This window comes from Typopeltis vanoorti, chromosome 19, assembly GCF_054136105.1.
Source record: "Typopeltis vanoorti isolate ZY-2024b chromosome 19, IOZ_Tvanoo_1.0, whole genome shotgun sequence".
Lineage (NCBI taxonomy): Eukaryota > Metazoa > Arthropoda > Arachnida > Uropygi > Thelyphonidae > Typopeltis > Typopeltis vanoorti.
Window position 1 is genome coordinate 95,530,316 of NC_143567.1, and position 24,803 is coordinate 95,555,118.

General features: G+C 34.0%; 1 protein-coding gene across 1 annotated transcript in view; it reads left to right on the forward strand.

The window, feature by feature from the left end:
• Nucleotides 1–24,803, forward strand: part of sel (canopy family protein seele) — a 50,169-nt gene that overhangs the window by 16,121 nt on the left and 9,245 nt on the right. The window contains exons 3-4 of the mRNA XM_090409370.1: nucleotides 2,900–3,015; nucleotides 17,769–17,963. Of these exons, the coding sequence (XP_090265496.1) occupies nucleotides 2,900–3,015; nucleotides 17,769–17,963 (311 nt within the window). The remainder of the gene's footprint in view (nucleotides 1–2,899; nucleotides 3,016–17,768; nucleotides 17,964–24,803) is intronic.

Below are 24,803 nucleotides of genomic sequence, written 5' to 3' on the forward strand. Positions count from 1 at the left end.
TAGAACACCTTGAGGAAAAAATATTCACTTTTGAACCCAGACCAAAAATTTGGCTAAGATATGTCGATGACGTATTTGCAGTATGGAATCATGCCGAAACTGAATTACAACTGTTTCTAGATAAAATTAACCTTCTTAATCATCACATCAACTTTACGTTAGAAAAAGAATCTCCACAGGGTATGGATTTACACATCAAAAGAAAAGAAGACGGTTCCATCGCCACTTCTGTCTTTCGCAAGCCTACATTCTCAGGTCGCTACATTCACAATTCTTCTGCTCATCATCCATCTCAGAAATCTGGCATTATTAAATCACTAGTTTCCAGAGCACACAAATTCTGCTCCTCTGAAGAATCTTAAACCAGGAATTAGAAGTTATCAAAAATACAGCCATCCTAAATGGATATAATCCCAAAACAACTCAAAAAATCATCAGTCACTTCTGCATACATCAAACCAGACAGGAAGAAGTGCATAGGATTCCCATACCTTACATTAAAGGCATCTCAGAACGTCTTTTTAAAATTATGAAGAAATACAATTTTGCCACTACTTACAAACCTATCAACCAAATTTACAACTTATTACCTTCTCCTAAGGACAAATTCTCACCCTTGATGTTACCTGGTGTTTATGAGATTCCATGCTCATGCAAATTATCTTACTTTGGACAGACAGGTAGGTCTGTTCAGAAACGCATCTAGGAACATCAAGACCACATTCGTCTTCTTAAACCGCAGAAATATGGCCTCTCTCAACACGGAATTGAAAATCCAAACCATAGGATCCATTGGGAAAAGGCTAAACTTTTACATAGATCTTTATTTAAACACGAACGTTTATACAAAGAAACTTCTGAAGCCCTACTACATGGACCAAACCTAAACCGCAACGACGTTCTTAGTATTCTTAAAGTATGGGAAATTATCATACAAAACTGTGTTAAATAATTAATGTTTTTTTTTTTGTACTACTTTAGCACGTTATGCACGTTTTCATGAGATTCTATTGTAATCATGTGCCCTAACTGTATGTTATTCCTAATTTTTGTTTAAATACTGTACTGATGATGTCCTAAGATACTTAGGATGAAATATTTACAATTAAATAATTTTCACTGTGGTTTATACGTGTGTTTCTTCTAATTATGAACGCACCACAGGTTTCGTTATTTAAAAAAGTTTTATAGCAAAGGTGGACCACTCTAAGTATCTACCATAATGCAAAACATCTCCTTGCAAATATCGATAATGTTGTGCATTAAGGGAAGGGCCACTATTCAGACCGGTTTCCCTTTGTTTAAGTGCAGGGATGCCTTTCCAAAAACTCGTAAAATTCCCCGATCACCCAATAATGAGCGATCTGCAGGATCAGAAACTCAGTTGGCTCTACACCGTGGCAGGCTCCCCACCACTGAGCAGAGCAGCTCATTTGCTCATCTGGAAGGGTAACAGCAACAGCCGTGCCTCAGTTAACTTCACAGGCTACAGAATTGCCATTCATCATCCAAGCTTCCGACCCGTTTAGACCTTTATTGAGGTCTCATCAGTGGGAGCCAGGCCCAGAAGTGGTTATACCAATCAGAAGCAATGGAGAGATCATCTTAACCTTTAGGAGTTGCCAATAGGTGTGCCACCTTGTTATTAAATTACTCTGAATTTAGAGAAAAATGTTGAAAGTTTATTTTTCACTTGGTTAGACTATAATAAGTTTAGTTTAATCCTTTATCCAAGTGTGAGCAAACAAAGTTTGCTCCTGAAAATATCTTCAGGACTGGGGTAAGGTAGTACAACGCCGGACAACTATGGCCTGTCCATTGCTTCTGCCTCGGTATCTCCACTTTTGGGCCTGGCTTCCACTGACGAGACCTCGATAAAGGTCGAAACCGGTCTGGGTAGTGGCCCTTCCCTTAATGCATAACATTATACATATCTGCAAGGAGATGTGTTTTGCATTATGGGAGACACTGAGATAGGAGTGATGGTAACTTGGTCCACCTTTGCTACGAGTTGCCTGGTGTTGTTACTACCTTACCTCAGTCCTGAAGATATTTTCAGGCGCAAACTTTGTTTGCTCACACTTGGATTAAGGATTAAACTTAATTTATTATAGAAGAATTTTTGAATTACAGTAAAGAATTTTATGATTTTCATGGACACCTAAAATGCAAAATAGAATACAATAACTAAATTCAATGGGAAAGTGGCAAAGAGACTAGAGGATAAGATCATTGAAACTTACTGATGAGGACAGATGTTATTTTTTGAACTTATTCTTTAACAAAAAGGAACATTGAATGGACATAGAAAAGTCTTAATGGCAAGATCTTTAATATAATAAATTTTATAATGTAGAAAGCATTTTATAAAAGACATTTGAAATGATATAACACATTTAAATAATTTATTATGGTGAGTAATCATAGAAATAAAGTAATTAAACAAAGTTCAATGGAGTAAACCTAGGAAATTGAAAACTTGAAAAAAATCAGATATGCATTTGCTATAAAAGAGAATCTTGATATAATACAATCAGAGAGCAAAGAAAGATAAGAACTAAACGAAATTAATCCAAATCTAGGAAATACTTTAACCTCATCCATGAAATAAGTGAAACTATTTCCCATGCAAATTTTCAAAAGGAACATCAACATTAAGAAAATTTAAATACACATGTTGCTATAAGAAATTCAATACAATTACTCAGAACTATGTAAAATAACTTGAAAAAGAAGCAAATATATCTTTTAATACCAAAAAAAAAAAAAAAAAAAATGAAAAACCATTGAAAATAATAAAAATATGAACTTAAGGATATCTTTGGCAAAGGAAAAAAAAATCTAGCTCTAAAGTACCAACACTTAGATGACATAATTTGCTATATTTCATTTATTTCAGTTTGCAAGCATGTTGTTGATGAAATAATAGCAGCTATTGAAAAGGAAGATCCAAGAAAGACAATTCAAGTTGGAAGTTTTAGGATAGAGCCAGATGGTTCCCAGAAGCAGGCAGAGGTATCTCATTATATTGTATGCCATTATAACAGTATTGAATCAAATTTTTGTATTAGAAATTTCATTTATAAAAATACCCATTTCAAATTTGCTATGAATTTATTTATTTTATTTTTTTATGGCCATTCTGTTTTGGACTATTCTAGAAGCAAGCAAATAGATGGAAAGGGAAATTTATTTTCTCTTGCAAGAAAAAATATTTTCCCATTCCAAATTTATAATAAATTTAGTTTACACTTTTATCTAAGTGTAAGCAAATAAAGTTTGCACCTCAAGTATCTTCAGGATTGAGGCAACTCATGGTAAAGGTTGGCCAAGCTCTCATCACTACTTGTTTTAGTATCTCCCATAATACGAAGCACATCTCCTTGCAGACATGTATAATCTATGCATTAAGGGAAGGGCCACCACCCAGACCGGTTTCGATCTTTATTGAGGTCTCGTCATCCGGAGTCAGACCCAGAGGTGGTGATAAGGTGGAAGCAATGGATTAGTCATATTTACCTATACGAGTTGCCAAAAGGTGTCTCACCTTATTATTAAATTACTCTGGATTTAGAGAAAGACGTTGGAAGTTTTTTCCCACTTGGTTAGACTATAATAAATGTAGTTTAATCCTTTATCCAAGTATAAGCAAGCTTTTATATAAATATAAAGTTTGCTTTATATTTATTTAAATTTATATATAATAAATTTAGTTTAATCCTTTATCCAAGTGTAAGCAAACAAAATTTGCACCTGAAGTATCTTCAGGACTGAGGCAACTTGTGGGAAAGATGGACCAAGCTCTCATCACTACTTGTTTAATATCTCTCATAATGCAAAGCACATCTCCTTGCAGATATGTATAATGCTATGCATTAAGAGAAGGGCCACTACCTAGACCAGTTCAACCTTTATTGAGGTCTCATCAGTGTGATCCAGACCCAGAGGTGATACTAAGGTTGAAGTAATGCAGAAGTCATATTTCAGGCGCAAACTTTGTTTGCTTACACTTGGATAAAGGATTGAGCCAAGTATATAATTTCTTGGTATCTTTAATTTATAGAAGTAGCAATCTACACACCAATTAATATATCAGAAATAATTGTTAAAGTATTGGAACAGTTGGTTAAAGGTAACCTGCCTCTATAGCCCTAGTATTAAAGGTAACCTGCCAGTTGCCCTTTTGGCAACTGGCATATGGAAATATGAGTTCTGCATTGCTTCAACCTGGTATCTTCACCTCCTGTGTATGACTGGATCTTTTAGATAATGAATTATGTTAATTTATTTAATTGATAAGTATATATAATACTTGCAAAATTCAGAAGAAAACTTTATACATAATTGCATTCATGTGTCTTACAATAATACAGTCATACCCCGACTTACGCAAATCCAGAGTTATACGGTTTCATGTATGTACATATTCCTGTCTTGCTTCATGCCTCACCACTAGTCGTATCTTTCAGGTGCTGTCTGCATTCGGCAGTGTCACATATGCTGTGAACAAGCACTGATGTGTTTCGTGTGTCTCCATTCATACACGATTTTTATAGTTTACAAACCCTGCGATTGTTTAATGTTATGTTCTTGATAAAAATTTTATCACATAAAAAATAATAGTGTCATCCAAAGGAAGCAAGTCTGATTCTTCTTCAGCTAGCAAGAAAAGAAAAACATTGACTTTGGAAACAAAACTCAACATTTTTAAGGATTTTGAAGGTGGAATGAAAATTTGTGAGCTAGCAAAGAAGTTAGATCTACACGCATCCACAGTAAGAACAATCGTAAAAGAAAGGTTTGCAGATTTTGGAGGACATAGATTCTAACGAGCAACGAATTGTAGCCACAAGGCAAGGAATAAAAAAATCATTAGCTTGCTATGAAGAAATTTTGCATGACAAGAAAAAGACATTATGCTGTCAGACGAATCTATTAGATTTTATAAAACCATTGACATCGAAATAACTTTCTTTTTTTTTTTTTTATGTACGAAAAACCACAAATACAATTATGATTATATTTCTTAAATATAGGTGATTTTGTAAACCTTTGGTCCCAATTAACTAATATTTTGTATGTTTGTATGCAAAATTATACCCGAGTTACGCAAATTTTTGTTTCGACTTTCGCACTTTTTGTTGGTCCCACCTACCGCATAACTTCGGGGTATGACTGTACTGATTTTTCTGTAAATAAAACATTACAAAATGTAAATTAATACATTACAAAATAACCAAGGTGTTCTATGAAAATTTCAGGATTTGTGAAGTGTTCCATCGTAGGAAAAATCTGGGAAATGCTGTTCCAAAGAAACTCATGTTTGGAGGAGGTGTTATGTTCAGATTGTTCTAGCTATGAAATCTAATGTAGTTTAGTTATTCATCATGGCATTTTGCAGAACTGCGGAAAAAAATACATTTTATCAAAACCGTTTCTCTTATGTAGTGGCTTAAGTGAGCCGTTTGTCAACAAGGCCATTAACAGTTATGGAGTTTCTATTTTGCCAGTCTCTTTAGAAGTTTTCAAGTGTAAATCTGGTCTTGGACTTGCTTATTGCTTGATTAGTAAGCTTTCCCCTTTTTTAAGCTTTGCAAAAGGACAAATTCGCCTGGCCTACCCTGGTTTCTCTTAATTACCTGCACCTCTGGTTTGATGTCATGCTTCAGTCATGCCGACAAACTTTGGCTGTTCATTAAGATGAACATCTAGACTATTAGATTCCACAAGGCAGAACAGTATAGACTTTGTGAACATGTCATCTCCTTCATACACAGGTTTCTTTGGAAAAAGTATAACATCCATAAAAGTCCTTTCTTGAGGAATAGTTGTATATATATATAAAAAAAAAAAAAAAAAAAAGCTATAAAACTTTGCTATATTGCTGCACTCTAAATAGATGTGATAGGCTTGAAGTCATCCCCTTTTATGGGAAATTGCTTATCTTCACACAGCCTCCCTAACTGTTATATGTAACATGAATATAATGTTAGGACTTCAGAGCATTTTAGACAGCATTACTCTATTCACATGTGGCTGACACATTCTCATTGTTGAGTCTTCATTGTGTTATATTTTATGTACCATTAAAAGGTGTACAGGCTACTATGACAGTACTAGATGATTAGTTTACATTATTACTGATCTCCTTTCAGTATTCTTCTAAATTAATTTGTTACTTATCCACACTCCAATGTTGTATCTACTATTTTGGTCTTCTAAGGCACTTCTGACTAAATCATTCCACATATTGATCTTGGTCTTAACTATGAATCTCTTTCTTGCCATTTTGGCATCAAACACCTGTTTTGCTAACCTATCCTCTCCCATTCTGTTTAAATGATTGTACCACCTTAAATTAGTTCTGATCACACATTCTTGAAGGCTAATGTCAAGTTCCTTCCTAATAGCTATTTTTAATATGATTCTGCCATTGATGCGATTTGTTTATGATCCTAATTTTTCCCAAACTCTTATATCTGTTCTGCAATCTCCAATCTTTGATTAAGTGCTTTATTTCTAACCCAATTCTCAGATTCGTAACTTAAAACTGGTTTGAACACTGTTTTATATATTGCTGGTTTAGTGTTTTGGCTAATTTCTATCTTATTCCATAATAAACTTATTCACCTGGCTCTCCGCCATACCAACTTTGCTAATTCTGCTGTTTTGTGCCTTGTTTAATTTTGAATTCATACCGAAGACATCTTTAACTCAAACAAAATTTTATGCAATTAAAATTCTAACAAGTGTTCTATTGCATTAATTTTATTAAAATCAATAAAAATGTTTCTAACATAGAAGACATCAACAATTCTTGCATGGAATTAATTATTTCGAACAAAGAAGTTTTTATATCAGTTCATTGTACCCATGAAAGGATAGCATAGTTTAAATACTGTGGATGAGCTGAGAGTCAGGTAATTGGTATCCTGTGCTAGAGATCAAACACAAAGCAGGCATATTTGGATCTGTAGTCTGTTAGTTGAAGAGCAGGTTGTTATTCTCTCATACAATTAATTCTAAATAGAAGGTTCATAACATAAGTGACGTACCTTCATTAAACTATAGTACATTGCTCTTACATTATCTATTTTAAAATCAGTGATTTTTAAAAAATAAATTATCTATGGTCACTGATCCTCAGATAATCACATTATCCTCAGTCAGTTATTCTGTTTTTAAGAGCATTTATATAAAAAAAATATTTGACATATTTTTAGGTACATTTCATAAAATGCATAAGTACCTATCAGTCATTTTCTCAAATGTTATTCGTGATATTAAATTTTGGCATTTAAAAAAATTAATGATATCTACTTTTTTTTTTTTTACCTCGGTTGTTTTCGCCAGGGAACCAGGGTGAACAGCGAAAAGTCAGCTACTGGAACAAATCTGAAAACAAACCCCAACTCAACATCACCAGAGTTAAAGATCAGTACTATCAACATAAGAAGCTTGAATGGCAAAGAAATGGAGCTAGCTGAGGAATTATATAAGTACCAGATCGACATAATAGGGGTGACTGAAACAAAAAAAGACAAAAACTGGCGAGATCTTTCTGAGCAATAAATACAAAATGTTATATTCAGGAAAATGACAATCAAAGAAAAGGAGTAGCCATAGTATTCAACACAAAATACGAAGCTAATCTTCTTGAATGGCAGTCAGTCTCAAGCAGAGTAATGTGGGCAAACATCAGAATGGAGAACTGGACAATAAGACTTATTTATGCCTATGGTCCCACAGAAGATTCTACTAAGGTAGAAGTGGAGGAATTTTTTGAGGCTTTAGAAAAAGCAACTGACACAATGAAAAAGGAAAAGTTGGTCCTTGTTGGGGATCTAAATAGCAGATTAGGAAATGATTGTGAGACATACAAAAATATTTTGGGAACATTTGGAGAAAAGAGCAAAGATAATAATAATGGCAAATATCTGTAGGATTTCTGCTCAGGACATGGACTGGTTATTACTTACACCATGTTCCAACATAAAAATGTGCACAAATTCACATGGAGAGAAGAGGTAAGGAATAAGAAAAGTCTCATTGACTATTTTATTGTTGATAGTGATGTTTTCTCTCTGGTCAGGACACCAGAGTGTACAGAGGATTTAAAATTGGAAGTGATCACTATTTAGTCTCGAGCAGGATAAAATTGAATTTCATATTGAAAAGAATAACATGTAAGAAAGTTTTAAATCGAATAAAAGTTGAGCAGCTCACAGATGTGAACTGTAGACTAAAATACAAAGATTATTGAAGAAAAAATGAAAGAGTTTGAGAACAGGAATCAAACCTTGGAAATTCAGTCGCAAACTCTGAAGAAAACATTGATTCTGCCAGAGAGGCATGTGGTGAGGTTGTCTGCAAGGATAAAAAAAATCAGAACTCCCTGGTGGATACAGGAAGTTAAGGGGCAGTGAAGGAAAAGAAGAAAGCATATCAAAAATTCCTGTCAAATAAGTCAGCTTGTGCTCTTAGAGAATACAGAGACAAATGCAAGAATGCTAAACACTGTGTAAAACTTGCTAAAAAAAGTTATTGAGGACTTTGGAAAGAATATAGAAAATAAATATCAAAAAAGTGGCAAAATATGCTGGAGGTTGTTGAAGCTTAAGAATGGAGGAAAGAGTGCTGTAAAAGGAGTTAGAGATGATAAAGGTGACATGAAAACGGGAGAAAAACATATCCTTGAAGTATGGAGTAAGTACTTTGAAAAACTGCTAAATGACAAGCAGTGATGATAGCACAGTGGTAAAAAAAACACTGATCAGGCATGCAGTCAGGAATACATATCCATACTTGAAGTAGAAAAAGCTATCAAAGGCTTGAAATGTGGAAAGGCAGCAGGAGTAGATGATATTCGACCAGAAATGCTGAAGTATGGTGGTATAAGAGTCTTACAGTGGCTACGCTGCATAGTTCAGAAGGCCTGGACAGAGGGACAAATTCCCGATGATTGGAGTAGAGCTCTCATAGTACCCATATATAAAAAGGGAAATAAAACTGAATGTGAGAATTACAGAGGTATTTCCCTACTGAGTGTTCCTGGTAAGATATATGCAAGTATACTTGAGAAATGGTTGAGAAGAATTGTGGAAGAAAAGCTTTGTGAAGAACAAGCTGGATTCAAGCCAAATAGAGGCTGTCAGGATCAGATCTTCACTTTACAACAAATAGTAGAGAAAGCATGAGAATATAACAAAGATCTGTATTTAAGTTTTGTCGATTAGGAAAAGGAATACGATAAGGTGCCAAGAGAGAAGCTATTCAATATGCTACAGTTATATACTGTCAGTGGGACATTATATCAAGCAATTCTTAGTCTTTATTTGAGTTGCAAGTCAGCAGTTAGAATTGAAGTACAGGAAGATGGCTTAATATTAAATCTGGTGTGAGACAAGGATGTAATATTATCCCCTCTGTTATTCATTATCTATATGGATCACATTATGAAGGAAAGTGGTATTAAACATGATATCAAAATTGATATGTTAATGTCAGCTCGTTGCTTTATCGGACGATGTTATACTTCTAAATAAATCCACCACATGTCTGCAAGATTCCCTGACTAAATTGAATAACTGTTGTAGTGGATATGGTATGAAGGTCAGCAATAAAAAGACAGAGAATGAAAGTAGGCAGAATCGTTGAAAATATCAACTGCGTTGTGAATTGAGAACCTGTGGAACAAGTAAAACATTTCGGCTACTTAGGCACGATTTTTAGTGAAGATGGTAAATTAAATATGGAAATCATCATCAAGTTCCTGCCATCTACCCTCAAGGGGTGTATAGGATATGATAGTACTACATGAAAAAAATTACATCATTACTAACTTCCTATCTACAATTTTCCTCCAAATCAGTCTGTTACTTGTCAAGACTCCAACATTGTTAGATCTTATATTTCTATCATCTAAGGCACTTTGAACCATATCAATCCATCTATATCTTGGTCTTTCTCTGGGTCGTTTTGCTGCCAACCTGGCAGAGAACACTTTTTTTTGCTAATCTTTCTTTGCCCATTCTGCTTAAGTGACCATACCACCTGAGATTAGCTCTGCTAACGCATTCCTGGATGCTGACAATGTCGAATTCTCTCCTAATATCCTAGTTTTTAATATGATATTGCCATTGATGCCGTCTGTTCACGCCTATAATCTTTCTCAGGACTTTCATATCTGTGGTCTCTAGTCTTTGGTCAAGTGTTTTACTTCTGATCCAGCTCTCAGACCCATAAGTTAAAACTGGTTTGAACACTGTCTTGTATACAGCTAATTTAGTGTTCCGACTAATATTTCTATCGTGTAAGGCACTTTGTACTGTATCAATCCACCTATATGAAAATACACTAAATATGGAAATAGACAACAGAATCAACAAAGCTGGTATGGTAGGAAGTCAATTGAATAAATTCATATGGAATAAGAGAGAAATTAGTCAGAACACTAAATTAGCTGTATGCAAGACAGTGCTCAAACCAGTTTTAATTTATGGATATGAGAGCTGTGTCAGAAGTAAAACACTTGACCAATGACTAGAGACCGCAGAAATGAGAGTCCTGAGAAAGATTATAAGCATGAACAAATGGCATCAATGACAATATCATATTAAAAACGAGGATATTAGGAAAGAACTTGATATTGTCAGCATCCAGGAATGCGTTAGCAGAACTAATCTCAGGTGGTATGGTCACTTAAACAGAATGGGTGAAGAAAGATTAGCAAAACAAGTGTTCTCTGCCAGGTTTGCAGCAAAACGACCCAGAGGAAGACCAAGATATAGGTGGATTGACAAGGTAAAGTGCCTTAGACGATAGAAATATAAGATCTGATAATGTTGGAGTCTTGACAAGTAACAGACTGATTTGGAGGAAAATTGTAGATATCAAGTTAGTAATGATGTGATGTATTACTATCATATCCTGTACACCCCTTGAGGGGTACATGGCAGGAATTTGATGATGATGACTTTCAATTTTTTTATGTAAAAAAAAAAAAAGGAAGATAAAGATCATTGACCAGAAAACATGCATTGCTCAATTATGATTTTAAAGGAAATCACTTCTTACTTAAATATAAAGAGCCAATAGGTTTCACTCCGGCGATGTAACATTATTTAAATTAAGGGGATATTAAATCCCACATTGTTTGAAAACCAAATAAGAAACTCAAAGATTGGAATCCTTATTTTTATTCGGTTTTGAAACAATGTGGGATTTAATATCCCCTTAATTTAAAGAATTTAAATAAAATTACTTCTTAATTAGGAAAAATTCTGATCTCTTAACAGTTTATTATCCACCTTTTGAACTTAACATTTTTTAAAAGAAATTCAAGAAGACGATATTGCTTTCTCCTAATAATTTTGTCCTTTTTTCTTTGTTAAAAAAAAATTCTTCCTTTTATTCTATTTTTTCCCCCAAACTTCTTGGAAACCAATTTGTTTCTAATCAACTGCTGTTTTCGCTCACTCATAGTTGAACTTTCCATTTGGAAATGCATCTTCTTCAAGGTGCTTTAGATAGGTGTTGCAAAGCAGCATGGAGTAAAAACGAAAGTAATTACTTATTACAGAGAAAGGAGATAAAACTCATTTTCAAAACCTGTTAGAACTTAGCATCAATTATTTATAGTATGTTTTCAAGTTACAGAATTAATGAAATTTTGAAGATAAGTCTTGTTTAGTTTTAATAAGTTTTAAGTTCTGCCATGGTTTGGCCAAGTTTTTGGCATATCTACTCTTCAACTAATGGATTTAGGTGGAACGCCTCCTCCTCCTGCTTCTTTGAGGCCTTAAATAAGCAGGAGGAGGTCTCCTACCTAAATCCACTGTTTGAAGAGTAGACTTGACAAAGGTCCACATTTAGTCTTTAGAGCAGGATTTCTGGACTATGTACAAAATAAATAAATAAATAAATAAATTAATACAAATAGAAAAATTAATCCTTAACTCAGACACAGTATGTGAATGTATTATAGGTTTACAACAAAAAAAAAACCTTTTGTCGATGTGAGCCATATAAATAATAATAATTGTAACATTTTGTAGGTACATGAGGATTTCTTTTCATATAGAGCTGTAAGGACATTCAAAAACAAATACTGTATTGTTTTTAATCATTTGTTTAAAATATAAAACAGGATTTTTTTTCTTCCTTTTTTTTTTTGTGCAAACTTCTGTATCCTTTCAATTTTTAAGTTACAGAAGTAATGATATTTTGAGGTAAGATAAGCCTTGTTTAGCTTTCCTCATAAGGTTTTAACCAAACGATTGCAACATCTTGTAATTATTGTCCATACAAAAGATTTCTATTCAGTACAGCTCTGCTAGAAATATCATGTAAAAACAGAAGATTGCATGTTTTTTTAGTCATTTGTTTAAAAATATGAAACAGGACTTAAATTTTGCCTTTTTTATATAAAAAAAAAAAATGCAGATATGCTGAATTTAAAAAGATGCAAAACCTCAGCATATATTTCAGTTTTTTCTGGCCATCCACATGCATGTTATTTGGAATTCTTACAAAAATATGTCAGACTGTTGCAACTTTTGTTTTAGTTGGAATATTTGCAGAGACACAAAGTGGCAAAATGTTTATTCTGTGCTCTGGCTGGATGTAATTGTGCGATTTATGATGTACATAAGATGTCTGTATGGATTGGCATTCTTCTCAAGAAGCCAAGATAGATCCATGATTATATTGTCATGGGCCTAACTTCAGAGGTCTAAAAAATGCTGATGGAATTGATGTTCCAGACATTAAAATATGGAGTATGCTGAAATTTGGTTGGACTACAGCAAACAAATTATCTACCTTCACATTGGTGTGTCCATTAATATTCCTAAATACATTTCCAGCCAACAGGTGTCAAACCATCAAATGGAGAAAAGTGTCTAAGAATTTCCCTTATTTGATAGTTGATACCACTACTTCAGAGACTTGAAATGGCCAAATCCAAGCCTGGATTCAAAAGAGCAAAGGTGCAGTTTACTCTTTTTTCTAATTTTTTACAGCATACAATATTAGATGTTTTTAAAATTATGTCAGGTAAAGACCCAACATTTCTTCATTTCAATGTACAGCTTTAAAATGGTTATTCTGCAGACTGCCAGCTCAATTGTATACCAGAATGGGCCTAATAACGATACTTTAGGATTCCAGGTTAGCAAATGAATTATCTTGCTTCTACTGTTCCTCCAGGTTTTTCTGGAGGGAATCAGAGAAGTATTTGGGAGTGACTGCTGATGCCATCATTCAAAGGAATTGGGTGTAATTCTTCACTCGTATGTCATTATTAAAAATGCATTACCGTATATTCCATACCACTCAAAAATTTCAGCTCATTATTGTTTAAACAACTTGTTTGTTAAAGTTAAGAGAAATATGAGAGTGGGCTGAAAAGTTCTCAACCTCGACCATAGATGGCAGCACTATTGGCACGATTTTTTTTTTCTAAGTTGTTACATCTGGCATAAGCATCCATGTGAAATTGCAAGTCATTCTATCAAGTAATTTGTTTTATACCGCTATCTGAAGCAAAAGTGTTGTCCACATCCCTTGAAATGGATAAAATTGAGTATTGTGCAGTTATAAAATTCTTTGTAAAATAAAGTTTAATGTCAAAAGAAATTCATTCAAAGTTCATAAAAGTTTATGGCCGCTCTTCTCCTTTGTTTTCAACAATTAAGAAATGGGCTGTCGAGTTTAAACGTGGCTGTACTAGCCTTGAAGATGATCCACATGAAGTACATCCAAAAAGTGTAACAACAACACCAGAAATCATTGATCAAGTGCATGATATGGTACTGGATGACCGGTGAGTCAAAGTGCATGAAATTGCTGAGACTATAGGCATTTCAAAAGAACTTGTAGGATATATTTTTCGGATGAAGAATTACATGTGAAAAAGCTTTGCACAAGATGTGTGCCGCTCTTGCCCACAGCAGATCAAAAACGCACTCGCATGAAAATCTCTGAACAGTGCTTGGAGCATTTTAACAAGAATAAAACTGATTTTGTGCATCAATTTATTACTATCAATTGTAATAAATTGATAACTTGGATTCACCATTACACACCAGAATCCAAATAGTGGACAGAAGCCAGTTGATCAGCAGGAAAGGTCATGGCATCAGTGTTTTGGGATGTTAAAGGCATTTTGTTTATTAATTATGTTGAAAAGGGTAAAACAATAACCAGGAAATATTATTCCCATCTTTTAACTGGGCTAGATGAAAAAATTCATAAGTAAAGATCCAGTTTGCAGAAGAAAAAAAAATCATCTTTCATCAGGACAATGCACCTGCCCACAAAGGTGTTTTGGCAATGGGAAAATTAAGGGATCTGCACTATGAATTATTGGAACATCCACCCTATTCCCCAGATTTGGCTCCCTCTGACTTCTGTCTCTTCTCAAAAGTAAAACTCTTTCTCGCTGGTCAGCATGATGCATTCACCTCTTTCTTCAAATCAAGAGGTGAATGCATCTAGTAGGAGTATTTTGCAGATCTTACTGAGAACCAGTAAGGGATGGGATAATAGCGCTGGAGCTTTGCCGGAATAAATGTATTAGTTTTAAGGGAGATTATGTTGAAAAAGAAAAATAATTTTGAAATTAAAAATTCATTTTTTCATTGTTAGGCTGAGAAATTTTCAGACCACCCTTGTAGTTTACACACAGAAAAAAAAGGCTAATCTCTAAAAGTTTTCCATATTCATATATGCAGTCTTAATTCCAACCTCTGATATTCATTCCATCTCCAGTCTACAAAACACTTCATTTTCCTTACTGAACTTTGATTTTCAGCTTCTTCGAGCAGAGAATCAAGTTTCAGTAAGTTTTGAATGTGGTATTTGTACATACATACATACATACATATTTTTTTATGTGACTTCACTCACTAACTTTCTTGAAGCTTTGTTTATTTTTTAGATAATCCATAAGCCATGCTGTACAAACCAAATATGGAAAACTTTTTCAAGCTACTTCAGGCCTCCAATAATCATGGTGGTGATCTCGCACCTAGTGATAAAAATTCATCTATCATCTAAAGATAATCACAAATATCCATGTCCATGATGGGATTTGTACTTGCAGCCTGTTGGTATGAGAGCAGGTATATTATTTATTATAATATATGTCAGAGTTCCTAACTTATAATGTCCTGTTTTGATCATTTTTTGGTTGAATTTTACTCTGTTCTATTCTGTTCATTTGCTTTCTCTATCTCTCTCCAAGTGCTCCCATCAGTTCCAAACTTTTTGATTTCCTTCCCTTATATATCTTCCTTGGTGATTTTAATATTCTCAACTCAAACTAGCTTTAATTTTCCAACTGTGCTGATTAAGCAGAGTTAAAATACAGATATTTACTGCCATCAATGACCTTATAAAAATAGAGACGTATGTCAACATAATTTATGTCCACATACTTACCAGATATCCAACCCTAACCACGCTCTAAACAGCCTAACCAAAATCTAGTGTGGATATCTATGTAGCATTTCGTATAGCTACTTATCCACCTGTCTAGAAATATAAGCGTGACATTCTTCGTGACTTCGGTGCCCCATTTTCTTAAGTAGCTATTCAATATTACTAGATAGATGATGATTAACTTCAGAATCACAGGACAAGTTTTATTTTTGCTTTATTTTTATTCATTCATTCATTCTTTCTATTGCTTTATGTTGAATGATGCAGTAGAAGCTTTACCTGTTTCCTAGAGTACACCTACAGACCTTTGAATCCAATGTTAACAAGTTTCTTCTTTTCCCTCAACTTTCATCAGGGAATCAAGGTGATTAGTGAAAAGTCAGTACTGGAACAAACTGAAACTCACTGTCAGCAGAACCGAAGACAGGCACCATTAATTTAAGAAGTATCGATGGAAAAGTAGTAATAAAAATAGACGTATGTCAACATAATTTATGTTATTGAGAGCAAGAAGACAAAAACAAGTGAAATTCTGCTAAAAAATGGTCCATTTTATTGTCAAAGTTTGGCAAAACAATTTGAATTGATATTAATTCCACACTGACTGAAATGGAATTTTAATGAAATTTGGTATTTAGGATATATGTTGAAATTTGTTGAATCATTTCAGTTTATTTTTAATCAGACCATCATTCATTATGGTTTCATTTTGCCATAATAAATTTATCTGGAGTACATAAGCTTCAGATGTTGCTGAAGGCTACATAACTGAGAAGAGATCTCTACATAGCCTTGAAGGAATGCAGAGAACTGACTGGGATTTTTGGCCAAATGCACCAGTTTTCACCTTCACATGATGCATCCTGCCAATAGTATCTGAATGAAATGTATGAGGATGGACTGGCAGTTTGGGACCAAAAACAAAAATGATAGTACAATATAGTAAAATATGGTAAACATCTTCTGGTTAAACAAGGTCCCCGCTATTTTCATTCAGGAACCACAGTGAACAGTGAAAAAACAGCTACTGGAACAAACTGATGGTGATGAGTAAATAAATGAAAAACTGGTTGACATGTCATAAACACACTGTAGCTCTTAACACAGTCATCAGATTATTTTAAAGTACCTCTTCAGTAGCTCTAGACATCATGGCAGTTAAATTAAATACAATTCTGTTGTATTTAATTTAACTACCAAATTAATTAAATCAAATACAATAGAAATATCAAGAGTTGAAAATTCATCTTGGATCAGTTATAAAGAGATGTTAACTCTAATGCCCATGTTGTGGAGCAGATGCAATATACCCTCATCCACTGCACATTGGCATTAGTGTTTTCTTCTTCTTGCTTGTGAAAAGCTTTACAGTTACATTTCTTGGTAATTTGATTGTATGTGATTGTAATTTGATTGTATGTGATGATAATTTTACATTTTATTAACTCTTTTTGGCCATTTAAAAATGTAAAAATCAAATTATGTCTATAGAACATTGTGCTAAAAAGCATGCCTAGGTTTAATTATTGTGATATCATTTATGTTACTATATAAGTGATTAATGAAGTATTATTATTATTATTATTATTTTGACACCTCCAGGGAGTCCACAGACTCATCGAGGGAGAGTGTGCCGACAGCATCGAACGATTGGCCCCCCCTTCCAACTACTAACCGCGCTCAAACTTACTTAACTGAGCCATTAGTAGCAGAGGCTCTACCAATCGACCAACCTTTTGCCGGCAGTAAGTGCAGTAAGAATTCCGCCCTAATAAATAAATAAATAGTGAAATAGTAACGAGAAAAAGCAAATGAAAAAAGAATTCTAATACGAATTCCAAATGAAGTATACCCCTTTATGATTGTATATGACTATTTCCTTATGTATAAAACACGTTATGTCATCTTTGTTAGTCCTTACTGTTTTGTATATTTACGCCTGAAGAAATCCTGTGCAATTGGGATGAAGCATCGTGTTACTAAGTAAATAAATGTTAAGAACTTATTCTGGTGTTCTGCCTTATAAACTTTAATCAAATATATATATAAGTCATTCTAAAGTCTCAACTTGTTGGGATTATTTAGGAATATACAGATTTCAGAAACTGAATTGCGTTATTCTAAGTCAAGAAAAGTAGGATTAAGTGATAAAAACATTAGCAAGAATTAAAATATTATAGCAATGTTGACACACACTTCCAATTTTCTGTCAACATGAATTTTAAAATCTTTGAAGTTTAAGTACACATGATATTATTTCATCATTGTATAACTGTGGTCTTTGTTCCAAAAATACTTATGCAAATTTTGTTTAATTTACTTAGGTAAAGTATGCTGGTTCAGAAATACATCTTAGTGAAATTTTAGACACTGTGTGTGATACCATGAGTGATTATGCTCAAGCAAAAAATAAGGAAACTGGGAAGCGGACTATACTTAAACTTTCAAACCAGATTGATATGCTAAGTACACATGAATTAATTCCTGACGAGGACCTTAATAGGAGTTTGCAATTTTATGTAAGTAGAAATAATTAAATCAAATACTCTGACTTGTATATAACTCTTGGCCATAGACATTGCTCATTATTATAACAAAAGTTTTAGTTAAAAGTGTCATAGACTAGACCAAACTGTACTGCATGTATAACCAAGTGCTTTATCCATGCTGCTAATTAGAAAATATATAAATGTGACAGTTACTATAAAATCAAATGACTGTATTTGATCATTTTTACTGAGAGCGCATGTAACATACACCATATATTATGAGACAATAAGTAGCAATTCCAGTAATCTTTTATAATTTCATCTTATCTTCTCTTCTCTTTTCTTTCATTTAGGCTGAGTGATTTGTCATGGAAGTAACTTGGCTTCTTGAGAACCTAATATAGCTTGTGATAGGGCAGCAATACTATCTGCATTATGTGTGGCTGTAAGTTGCATGAGTTCTTCTGGCGAGTTTGCCTGCTTTACAGGATTAAAAACTTGAGTTTCTAGGTGAAAAAAATTCCTTCCATCTCCATATGACACTGGCTACCTCTGGTGGAAGAACTAGTGTCCATCCATGGAAACTGAGTAAGAGTGTAGTTAGCAAGGGTGTTAGAACTAGGTTTTTTGCTTGGAGAGCAGTGAATGAGTGAAATAGGTTGCCAAAGTGTGCTGCAGATACCATGACTGAATGAATTTAAAGCAAAGTATGATAGATACTGCGCAAATGTTGGATAATTCTTGACATGTTGTCTAGGGACTCCCTCGATGAGTCTAAGGACTCCTTGGAGTTGCCTATAATGATAATTGCACTTCCCCTTTCCCATTTCCTTTAATTTCTCATTACAATTTGAAATAAACAGTAATGAAACAAAGTATGCATCAGTTGAGTTCAATTTAACATGCTTACTTTTCATCTTTATAATTATTTTTGATGTTCATCTGACAAAAATATAAAGAAAATAATCTTATGCACTTTGCTTTGAGGAGAACAAAGAATGAACATTGTTAAAAGTTGGTTCTGAAAAGATCATGTCACATGAAGAAGCAAATACTGCATACTTGAAAAGAAATACATTTATTAATAACTTTTGATATCACATGGAATTTTTGAAGTAGCTATACTTATTAACAATAGTATGTAATACCGTATACTTTGGTACATGTTCCAAAAGTTAAATATATTTTTAATGCTCTTTGTGAGCAGTTTGAAAATAAACAAACTGTGATCTGAAATATTTATAGTTTGAATAGATCACTAAATTCTTACCCCTCCCCCCTTCACTTGGAAAAATTGTTGAACAGTTAGCTAATGTAGTTGAATTATCCCCTTCTAAATGTTTTCATCCAACCCAATTGTATCGGATAGTTTGTAAATTTTTTTTTTTTTTTTTTTTTTTTTTTAATAATGAAGCTGAAGCTGTGAACATGATAAATTAAGAAATTATTATGGTCTTGGGAAAAATTTCAAATAATTTGACAAAAATACTGTATTAGCATACAAAAGAAATATTAGCATTTCTCTTTAGAATGTTGGATGCATGCTGCCTAATTGCAAACACTTTGGCGTGCATTTTGGGATGTGTTCTTTCCTTTCTTGATAGTTGTAATCTCACTATTTCATACTATTTTTAGAACAGTTTATTTCAGAAGCAGAAATCATAGAAGCAGGACTTTTTTTTTAAAGATTGGTGGGGGAGACCTTTTAAGGGAGAGGGAGATCTCAAAACTTTTTGTGGCATAAAATGTAAACAATTTTTATATAGTGAAAATATAACACAAAATCTATTTGTAAAATATAGAAAAATTTCAGCTCTTTGTTATTCCTTAAACAACTAATCCCTAATCCAGAAGTAGTGGATGGAATAATCAAATTTCAAAGAAATAGTCTGATTTTAGAAGCACATACTTCAGTACACATAACAATATTATTCTTTTCTCATGCAAAATAAACACACACACACTTGCTGAAAAATTTCAAGTCATTAAAAAATTAGAAAATATCATAATTCACTTCCGGGTGTAAAGAAAGGGTGGAATGTAATTCAAATTATTCAGTGGAATCAATCTTTATATACTAAATGGGCATTTTATTAGGAACAACTCCCCACTTAGGAAAATAGACCATTCCTGCAGATATTGAGTCACATGTCTGCAGTTTTTTACATAAATCAGGCAGGCCAGCATCTGATGGTTTTGTTTTTTTGTGTTAATGGTGCCAGTATATCTCACATACATCTACTATTCTGCACTTTCATGCACAGCAATGTTTAGGGTGTACCAGGAGTGGTGTAATAACCAGATAACTTCAAGCTAGCAGCATTCCAGATAACTTCAAGCTAGGGTTGATGGAAATAACTCATTGATGCACAAGGTGAAAGAAGAATGGCAAGGGTGGCAAAATATTGGCATTTCTCTGATAAAAATGAAAAAAGAAAGAATTAAAGTGACAGAAAGGCCACAACATTGAATCACAGCACAGTACAACAGTAGCAGTGGTCAGAATATCATCTCTGAGTGCATGGTTTATGGCACGCTGTCATGGATGGTGCAGGAGCAAATGGCCATCCTGGCTTCCAGTGCTGTCAGCTAAGAACAGGTGTGGCTTCAGTGGGTGTGTGATCACCAACACTGGATAGTTGATGAATGGAAAAATGTCACCTGGTCTAATGAATCCCAGTTTGTAATCTATCCTGCTGGTGGTAAAACCAGAATGTGGTGGCAGCAACATGAGGCTGTGGACCTTTCCTGCTGAGTAGCAACAGCTCAGACTGGCCAGGGATATAATGGTGTGGAGAATGTTTTCTTGGCATGTGTTAGATCCTTATAGCAATTGGATATTGCTTGAATGCCACAGCTTATCTTAACATTGTTATGTCCCCGTTTTGTTTTATTTTTATCTTTAATCCTAATTACTTTAGCTTTCTGCAGTTAACATTAAACTTTTGTATCTCTTTCTATCAGACTTCGGTTGCCGACAAATTTGTATAGATTATAGACTGTGCCAGCCGGCAACTAAATTCTGATGCACTATCTAAAATACTTAAAGAAAATTGTAGGGATCAAGATATATGCAGTCGTGGTCCCTATTCTCACATCACTATTGGTTTCCCCTTTAAATGCATGGTACGAAATTTTCCAAACGGTAATTCAAATCCACAGAAGATATGACAAACTCAATTGATTATGTAAAAGGAAACACATTTATTATTTCACAAAGACAAGTATACACGTTATTTAAATTTTTAACCTTAAAAGAGTCTGGGTTCCCCTTACTTAATTAAACACATTTAAACTTCTGCACTATGATCTCTTACTGGGCATAAATTCCTCACTTCTGTACATATCTATCCTCAGACTCTCACAATTAAGTTACCTGATAATATCATACATGAAACATTACATATAAACATTAGACAATTCAATAAATCTGACATGTAATTCTCTAGGACAATAGTACTTATTTCTACTTAATTCTCTCCCCTAAAATATCTGTTAACACTTAACTACTTTCTGAACGTATGACATTACTTTTCTTAAATCACTTGAACAGTTCGGAGCTTGGCCTCCTGTTCAGCTGGAGCCTAACATGTTTTCTTCTTAACAGTAGACACAAGTGTCCAAATTGCAGACTGTTCTTGTGGCACAACACGTAAATAGCGTGTGTTCTTAACTTCTGTTTCTTTGCTCCACGGATACTTTAATCCTACATTAATATAAGAAAATCTTCGCTTACCATTCTTGCTTTGACTAGGTATTCTGATCTGTTCACTGTACCTCCTCTGATGGCGGGCTTCGTTGTTCCTTTGTTCTACACGAACCGAAAGCACTCATACATAGATTTGTATGCTGACGTATATTTCATCAGCGGCTCTTTCTCCTAATGTGTTTGAACACATTGTAGTTGCAGCTTTGACCGATGTAACATGCATAGCAAGGGGAGATTCTTGCTACACGTGGCGGCAAGCCCTACATAGCTCTCCTACGGGAAACTAGGTGCCGACGTAACTCGGAGACGAGACACAAGCGATCCGAGATAAGAGAGCAATTCTAACTCCTGCCGAAACTTATACTCCGGAGCAGCTCCCTCACTCGACGTTGTCGTTACGCATACGGCGGCAGCCGATTGGACGCCGTGGCTACGAACTGTCTTCACATGTCTTAAAACTTGTACTTAGCTTATACATATTTACTTGTTAATATTACATAACTTTCTACTTTAACTCATTCACAATTACTATCTTAATAAACTTATGGGCTATCTTAGCAATGTTTAGAATTTACACATCTGGTTATTTACATTTTCCTGGGATATTATTCGGTACATCCCATCCGGAGGCATAAGCATGTCCTTATCCCTTCCTTCCGAGGTAACGTTAATGTTGGGTGGGAAAAAGGATGACTCATCACTTTTTCCGACACAACAACATAATTACTCATCATGTTCGTCCATTCATAGCTGCAGCTTACCTAATGTACCAATGTGTACTTCCACCAGACAATGTGCCATGTCACAAAACACATCAGTGGTTTGAGGAACATCACAGTGAGTTCCTTAACTTTAGTAGCCAGCTCAGTCCCCAGACCTCAACCCAGTAGAGCACCTTTGGGATGAGGTGGCATGAGCAGTTCACAGCATCAGTGTGCCACCATCCAATTTGCAACAATTAGATGATGTCATTGTGACAGCATGGACAAATGTGCCAGAGGAATTTTAGACACTAAGTTGGATTAATGCCACAGAATACAGGCCACTCTTGAGGCAAAATTGGATCCCACTCATTATTAAACGGTGTTCCTAATAAAGTAGCCACTCTGTATATTTTAGACATTTTTATCACATATATTTACAGCATTTGGATAGTGTTGTTGAAATGAACATCCTACAAAAAGAATAAATTTATCTGTTGCAATTTTACACTAAAGGAAAAAGAAATACTGGGATTCTGCTGAAATATTTCTGGATACAGGTGCATATTGTTGCTTTTTTTTTTCCAGTCATATGTGTGTGTAACTGGCATAAACAAAGCATTTATTTACATCACTTATGCAAACAAAAGTTTTCTTTGCAAAAACTTGATAAGATTGTCACGTTTACAGATGACTAGTATTAATTGGTTCATTTCACTAAGAAATCTTTTTTTTTTTCTTTTCTTTTAAGCAACTGTAGTGTGAGGTAAGTTTAGCCTTTGGCCTCTCTCTCTCTCTCTTCACTACACTATTATCACTAAATGTAACAATTTTAATCATAGTATCTAATGTAATTAGATGTATGAATGTTCTTCTTGTCTGAAAGCTAACGTACCCTCATAATTCACAGCAAAGCACCAAAATACAGAGAGATTGCAAACAAAAACTGAGCATTAACTGATTCACCATCAGTCAGTTTTAGTGATTTACAGCAGTGTTAAGTCACTAAAACTTGCAGGAATGAATGTAGTGTCATGTAAATGGACATTGCTCATAATTGAGAATGTATGAACTGATTGTCGTAAAGTGAAATAAGGCCGAGCATTAATATAAAAATTTATGATAGTTGAAAAAAAAAAAGTCGTACAATTAGAAGACAAGTAATGCAATTTACATCATTTGTTGTTCAAAAAAACGAAACTGCATATCTTGCTGTGTGGACAGACTTATGTGTTCGTCGAACATGTTGTTTATTTTTTAACGGTATATATTAGAACACAGCAACTAAGTAAATAATGAATTTATTAACTTATTGCTGATATTTCGCTGGTGTTATAACCAGCATCTTCATCATTGCTGCTACAATTTTGTTTAACTAGTCCATTGATTACACCATGTTGTTATAGTCTCGCGTATTGTGACAAACTGTGTTTTTGTGCTCTGAAGATGCTGGTTATAACACCAGCAAAATATCAGCAATAAGTTAATAAATTATTTACTTAGTTTCTGTGTTCTAATATATACCGTTAAAAAATAAACAGCATATCTTGCTGTTTTAAGGATACTTGTGACATATGACTGAATGATAAATGCACGTAAACACAAGAAAGATATTTAATTAACCAAATATTTCCGTCTGGAAATAGCAGACCATCCTTAGTGGTATTACAGGAACAGTTATAAAAAATACAAGCTAGAATATTAACAATAGATCATTTAAAATAGAACACGGTGTGTGATGTTATATCACTAAGTCCAGGACTCTCCTCTTACATAGATCCTGTTATAGGTTTGAACGTTTGTTCAAGGAAAGCGTGGAGGCCTTGCTCCATTGTCCCAACCTGAATTAATGACTATATATCTATATCGAAAATCTATGAAAGTATAATCAAGATTACTCATTAATTTTTTTTTTTTTTCAATCATGTCTCTACTTCAAAATATTCAATTTCATACTTAGTGATATAACATCACGCAGCGTGTTCTATTTTAAACAATCTATTGTTAATATTTTAGCTTGTATTTTTTATAACTGTTCTTGTAATACCACCGAGGATGGTCTGCTATTTCCAGACTGAAATATTTGTTAATTAAATATCTTTCTTGTGTTTACGTGCATTTATCATTCAAACAGCATATCTAAAACTGCACTGTAAGTATGACACCAACAATATATTGGAATTTTTCAACAAAAGACAAAAAAAAGTTCATATTTATTTCAAATGTGATTTCACAGATGGCATCAATGGCAGAATTGTATTAAAAAAGAAGATATTAGGAAGGAAACCAACATTGTTAGCATTCAGAAATATGTGAGCAGAGCTAATCTCAGGTGGTATGGTCACTTGAAAAGGATAGGAAAGATTAGCAAAATAGGTGTTTGATGCCAAGATAACAGGAAAAAAATCTACAGGAGGTCAAGATCTTGACTGCTATATTCTTGGCCTCCTGTAGATCAAA